Source organism: Trachemys scripta, chromosome 22 (assembly GCF_013100865.1).
Source record: "Trachemys scripta elegans isolate TJP31775 chromosome 22, CAS_Tse_1.0, whole genome shotgun sequence".
Classification (NCBI taxonomy): Eukaryota; Metazoa; Chordata; order Testudines; family Emydidae; genus Trachemys; species Trachemys scripta.
In genome coordinates, this window is record NC_048319.1 from 6,890,959 (window position 1) to 6,897,354 (window position 6,396).

The window sequence follows — 6,396 nt, forward strand, 5'->3', positions numbered from 1 at the left end:
GCTTCTTGTGCATATGGCTGCTCCACTTCGGAAATTTCTTCTTTAAGTGGTTCAGATTTACAAGTTTCCCCCAAAATCTCGAGTATTTTCTCATTTTCTACGGATTTAACAGGAATAGAATGGCACAAGATTTAATCACCAGGGAAATAAAGCAATCACAAATGTGGAACTGGCATGGCTGCCACACTAACACCAAGAGAAGTTCTAAGCTACACAGAGATTGGAAAACCCTAATGTACACAATATTAAAAGTTCTAAACTATTTGCAGCCTAACAAATTATATTAAGCCCAAATGTTATAGGGAAGAAAATGCCCCCACAGATTTAATAAAAACCTTCTGGCTGGTCCTTGACATTCTTCATGAAATTGTTCAGTTCTGGTTCTTCTCAATTTAACTTCCACAATCCAAGATGCTTAACTGAATGTATCAATGCACTGAAAGTTCAATTTTCTAATTTCTGTGAAATTCTTTTAGCAGACACTCCAACATGAAAACTGGGACATCTTCTGATGTATATTTTCAGTCCAGAAAGTGAATAGAATCTGTATGGAATTTCCATGAAGAAACTGTCTTCTTTCTTCTGTATCCAGTTACTAATTTTTAAATTTTAGGTCCCTACAATGGCTTTATACTGCCTTTTCTGCTCTACTAGTTAAAAAATTAAGATACTCTGATATCACAAGATCTGTTTCACATGTAGAATCTTTAGCTTTTAAACTGAAATTAACTTTTCTAGATCCATTTACGTAGTTTAGGAGGCTTTTAAATAACCACTTTATGTCAGTGAAAATATTTAAATGACAGACATTAGTTCACAGATCTGGGGATATGATTGGGTTTCCAATCTCTATGATCCTTGCATGATCTGGATTGTCCACCATAGGAATAATGCAAACTATAACATTGCATTTTTTGTTAAAATAACTAGTGTTTTAAAAAGGGTTAGTTGAAAAGATGGGATTACATTGTTCTTTAATAGTACCTGGCTCCAAGGGTGATTCCTCGATTTTCTGTAAGGAAAAAAATAAAACATTGCAAACACTTTTATAAACCTAATAAACTGAGTCTAAATTACAAAGATAGAATTTTAGACTATTTGAAGTTACAGTAATTCAGATACTATTTAAAACTGGCTCATCTAGAACCATTTCAAATGACAGTTTATATAAATGTGTATTTGCTTAAACAAAACCACAAAATAAATCAAAACTACCCAAGTTCAGCTACATTTGTTGTGTCTTTCTAGCTAACTCAAGCCTTATCTACACTATGGACCTTACAGTGGCACAGCTGTGCCCTGTAAGGTCTCCTGTGTAGCCACTCTATGCCAGCAGGAGAGAGCTCTCCTGCTGGCATAATTAAACCATTCCTAACGAGCAGTGGTAGTCATTTTGGCAGGAGAACATCTCCCGTGGACACAGCGCTGTCCACACTGGCGCTTTTGTCCATGAAACTTTTGTTGGTCAGGGGTGTGTGTGTTTTTTTCACACCCAGACCGACAAAAACTTTACCCACAAAAGTGCTAGTGTAGACAAAGCCTCGGAATACTAAAGGCATTAGAAAGAACATTTATGTCTAACATGCCAAAAATAATAAATATGGAGAAAACATATTGCACATTTGTACTAACCATTGTAATTCACAATGATGAAAAAGGAAATGAAGTGAACTGAACATCAGATTATGTAATGTTAGCATTAATGCGGTATTTTTTTGTTTCCTCTCTAAAAGAAAGGAAATCAAAACATGTACAGCGGGAGTATTTCAGTTATATTGGTGCCTACACAAAAGGAAGTTAAACTTTCCAAACTAAAACCACCTTTATTTACAACTCAAATAGTAGAGGATGATGATTTCTCAAAGCGGGCAGCAAACACTGGCAGATGTGCTCAGTTTATAGATATGAGCAAAAGTAGTGTCCAGACTCCAAAATAAGAAGGCACTGCCCTGCTGAGACCCCACTGTCATTATGACTTTATTAAGCATCACAACATCTATACTAAAACATAATATGAACTACAATTAGAGTAAAAGAGTTGAGTTCAGTTTTATTACATTGAGAGGCTAACTGGCAATTTTCTATGTAGGATTGAAAATAACCCGCAGTAGAGCTAAAATTTCAATTTACCTTCATGATATTTAAATCAGATGAGGCAGCATCTACGTTGTTTCCAATTTCCTCACAGTCTTCCTGAAAGATTGAATGGAAAATATTTCACTCCTTACAAAAGATTAACTACAGCTTTACAGATAAAAACCTACATAAAATATTGGAAGGTAGGAGAAACAACACTACTTTATCTGACTTTCCCAGGGAGATAGCATTGGTATAAATATTTACCAATAGTGAGAGGAACTTTTGCTCCCAAACCTCAAAATACTACCCAAGAACGCTGAAAAATGTCAGGATAATTTTTCTAACAATTTAATGAAATTTTCATCAGCAATAAACCATCAGTTTACAATGGTTTTGTGCACTTAAAAAAAGCTTCTGATCTGAAGAGAAAATGTGTTAATTTGTTTGATAGCTTTAAACATTATGTCTCATTGCCTTGCTTCTCCTGTTTCTAAAGGGAAAAAAGTAATCTGAATTAGTTAACACAGGACTCATACTCCGGGTTTTTTGGAAACAAAGCATGTCCTACAAGTAACATTCTTGGACTCTGCTGAGAGATGACCAATAAGATGCATCCTTCAAAGCCCCGCTCTATGATTTAGAGCAGTTTTAACTTGTAGAATGCCAGAGGTTTTGCCTTCCAGATTAAGGGGCCAGCACTGCAATGGCAGAATTTAAGATGTAATAGTAATGTTAGTACAAAATTGGCATTCCCAAAATAGAGGAACATAACATTAGGGGAACCCTGAAGTGGGCAAAATATTTAAAATTCTGTGTCAGCCCAGTGAAAATATACTGTACAATAATGCATATTTGGGTCTCTCACAAGACTCTCAGACATACGAAGGTACAATTTAAAAGAATGAGAACACAGAATTACGTCAAAATAGAATACGCAAAGACTTAAAACCCAAATATTTTTAACAAGGACATTATTTACATAGAAGGTGTGGAGGAAATGAAAAAAGTTTGACCTCCAAATTATTTCCATTAAGTGGAAAACTAGCATGCAATAAATACATTTTGATTCCTGACATTTAAGTGAGGCATATCATCTACAATTTTCAGAAATTAAATATATGAAAAGTCATATCTCCAGTTACCTACCTCATTTTCTGTAAGTTGGTCTGGAAGTTCTTTCATTTCTGCATCAATATTGTCTTTACTATCAGACAGTGAGTCAAGAATATTATCAGCACTGTAATCCTCTCCACAGTCTACAGCACTGCCATTATCTATTTCAGCTTCATCTAACACACTAATATCCATCATGTCAATATCCTGCAAGTTATCCAAACTTGCTTCAATATCCTCCTGTAAAAAGAAAAGAATAGTTCTATATTCATTGTGGCTTGAAAGCAACACTCTTTTAATCTTCATCATGGTTTCACATACCTGTTCATCTCTAGAATTTTCCTCCAGTCCATTGTCTTCAATGCCTTCTTCTGGTTTTCGCCCTGAAAACAGCATTATTCAAAGGATTAAGAGCAATATGTTCTTCAGAATACACACCCTCTTTGCTAAATTAGCTATTCAACCTTGAGTTTGTTCCAAAAATTAATCATTAAGACCCTGATTCTAGCCTGCAGATAATCTGGACTGTATTTACCACGACAATGTCATTAAATGGCATCAACTTGAACAAGTGTAGTGTGTCTAATACCTGGTTCTCCAACTAAAACTTAGGTCGACCTCGCTATGTCACTTGGGGCTGTGAAAGAATTCACTCTGTAGTTAGGTTAACCTAACCCCCAACGTAGACATGGCCAGGTTAACCTAGCAACCATCTCTCGGAGAGGTGGATCGGCATCAACAGAAAAAAACCCTTCCATTGATGTAGGAAGTGTCTACACTATGCACTGCTGCAGCATTATAGCTATGCTGCTGTAACAGCTGCAGTGTAGTCATACCACAGGTGACTATTTAGATTTCCCTACATCATTCTCTCATCCCTATACCCCTCAATAAAGGGGCAGTATAAACACACTTTAAAAAAAAAAAATTAAAAATCAATATAATGAACAGAATCGTAATATTTCGCTTTTTCCATTTATGTCCTGCTCATCTCAAAAACAGATTAGTCAATTATCAGTTTATAATTTAGATCCCAATATTGCAAGCAGGCCCATGATATCACTTTGCAGGATCAAGGTCTTTAGGACATGGATCATGTTTAGCTATGTCTGTGACTAGACAAACTTATGATGATATAAATGTTAAATAGTCAATTTCACTTTCTGGTTCTCAAGTACTACCATAATGGATATACGGACAACTGGCCCAATGCAATTTCAGAAAATGCATGTCCCAAGCCAATTTTTGAGGTTTTGCAACCACATAGTTTAATTATGAGTAAACTAACTCCTTTCAGAAAAGGAGGGATTTCTTTCTAAAACACAAACTCTGCTAAGGGGGCTTTCAGAGCAGCTGTCTCTCCTATGCCTGGCACAATCCTGTATTCACTGTCGTGAGTGCTAAAAATACACTTGCAATTTAAGACCATGTCCACTTTATGGTTGAAAGTGTACTAACATAAGGTATATTTGAACCTCATAATACAATTTTAAATGGTCTTCATTGGTCAAGGAAACAGTGCAAAGCTTAAGTTGTTGCTAGCATGATTTCTGCTGTACATTAACAGAAACTGGAATGAAAAACAGAAAATTACAAGTAATCTTAGAGAAAACTAACAAAAGAAAGAAAAGCAAGACTATGTAGACACAAGTTACTTGTGAACCAGGAGTGTCAACTGTTTTGTACCTTTGCTAGTTCTCTTTGGTGTTCTTTTATTGCTAACTTCTGAAGCCACTGGCATTTCATCAGGGTCTCCCCCTTCTTCCTCAATGGCCTATTGGAAACAGAGAAAGTCATTTTTGGTTTGGTGAGGTTTCAAGAGCCCGTTTCCATTTTCCCAATATCATCTCACATATAGGGGAGACAGCTATTGGCCATCAGTAAACAGCCGGAGTGAGGAGGCGCTATATCAAGGTGCACTGCTCACCATTTCCCAGCAAAACCAAAATACAATCAGCAGCAGCAGGACATTTATTCTGTAAATGACAGCATCATATCTAAAGGCTCGGCAGATTACTTAGTAACTTTTGGGGGCAGGGACCAGCTCTTTATGGGTTTGGACACAACCTAAAGCAGCTGCCATTGGAATACAAATGGGTAACAACGTTTCCTCACCCACAGTCTCGTGGGAGCTCAGCGAAAGGATAGAGAGACAACAGCACCACAATGGCCCCAAGGGGCTCAGTGAAGGGTGTGCACCTGGGAGAGAGGGGGGGCTAGAGGCCCCAGAGAAGGGGGTGGGTCAGGAGAAGGGGCTAGCGGCCCCCAGAGAAAGGGGGAGTCCGGAGGGCGGGGAGGGGGGGGCCCCCAGAGAGGGGGGGGGGTCGGGAGGAGGGACGAGCGGCCCCCAGAGAAAGGGGGAGTCCGGAGGGCGGGGCCCAGAGAAAGGGGGTGGGTCGGGGCGCTAGAGGCCCCCATGAAGGGTATCCGCACCAGGGGCTGTGATGGGGGCACTCAGTGGTCCTAGGAGCGGAACGAGGGGCCTGGGCGGACGCGCCCCAGAGGCCCAGCTCCGCGGGGAGGAGTTGAGCGGCTCGAACCGGGCCTGGGTTAGCGCCATTTTCCCTCCCGGGGAGAGCGCTCCGCCGGGCCCGGGACGCGCATGCGTCCAACGCGCCTCGGCGCGGGGACAAAGGAGCCAGACGGAGCGTCCCCCGCTCGCCCCCTCCCCCACCCCCGCACCTTCCTGAGCCGCTCCATCAGCACGCTCTTGTTGCCGCCGCTGTCCAGGTTGCGGCGCTTGAGCTCGGCCCGCAGGTCGATCACCCGCAGCTCGCTCAGCCGCCGGGTCTCGGGCTCCGAGCCGGGGGGAGCCGCCCCGCCCAAGGGCGCAGACTCCCCCAGCCCGGCCGCTGACTGACTCTCCGCCATGACGCCGCTGCCGCTCCGGCTCTCACGCGCGCGGGACTGGGCAGGGTGAAGCAGCCAGAGCCGCGAGCGCCAGCACAAAATGGTGGCGAGGCCGAAACGCACTGGGGGGAGGGCGGGCGCGGCGCGCAGGCGCAGTAAGGCGGGAGAAAGGGGGGTGCGCAGGCGCACGAGTTTCAAGACAGAAGGGCGGCTCTCCATTGTAGCACAGCCACGCCGTGACCGTGCATGCTGACTGCGCATGCGGGTTACTGCGGCCCTGAAGCGGCTCGGGCGCATGCGCTAGGTTCAGAGTCGTTTCAGGCCGTCAAGGCGAAGGCGCTTGCGCGCAGCCCT

The 6,396-nt window shown here is 42.3% G+C and overlaps 1 protein-coding gene across 4 annotated transcripts in view; it reads right to left on the minus strand.

The window, feature by feature from the left end:
- Positions 1-6,354, minus strand: part of LOC117868800 (scaffold attachment factor B1-like) — a 31,165-nt gene extending 24,811 nt beyond the window's left edge. For 3 of the 4 annotated variants that reach the window (XM_034755065.1, XM_034755066.1, XM_034755067.1), the window contains exons 1-7: positions 5,875-6,354; positions 4,879-4,966; positions 3,514-3,575; positions 3,226-3,432; positions 2,131-2,193; positions 985-1,012; positions 6-97 (exon numbers count right to left, since the gene is read on the minus strand). In XM_034755065.1, the coding sequence (XP_034610956.1) occupies positions 6-97; positions 985-1,012; positions 2,131-2,193; positions 3,226-3,432; positions 3,514-3,575; positions 4,879-4,966; positions 5,875-6,339 (1,005 nt within the window). In that variant the 5' untranslated portion in view covers positions 6,340-6,354. The remainder of the gene's footprint in view (positions 1-5; positions 98-984; positions 1,013-2,130; positions 2,194-3,225; positions 3,433-3,513; positions 3,576-4,878; positions 4,967-5,874) is intronic. The other variant, XM_034755068.1, reaches the window with a different exon arrangement.
- Positions 6,355-6,396: the final 42 nt, after the last annotated feature.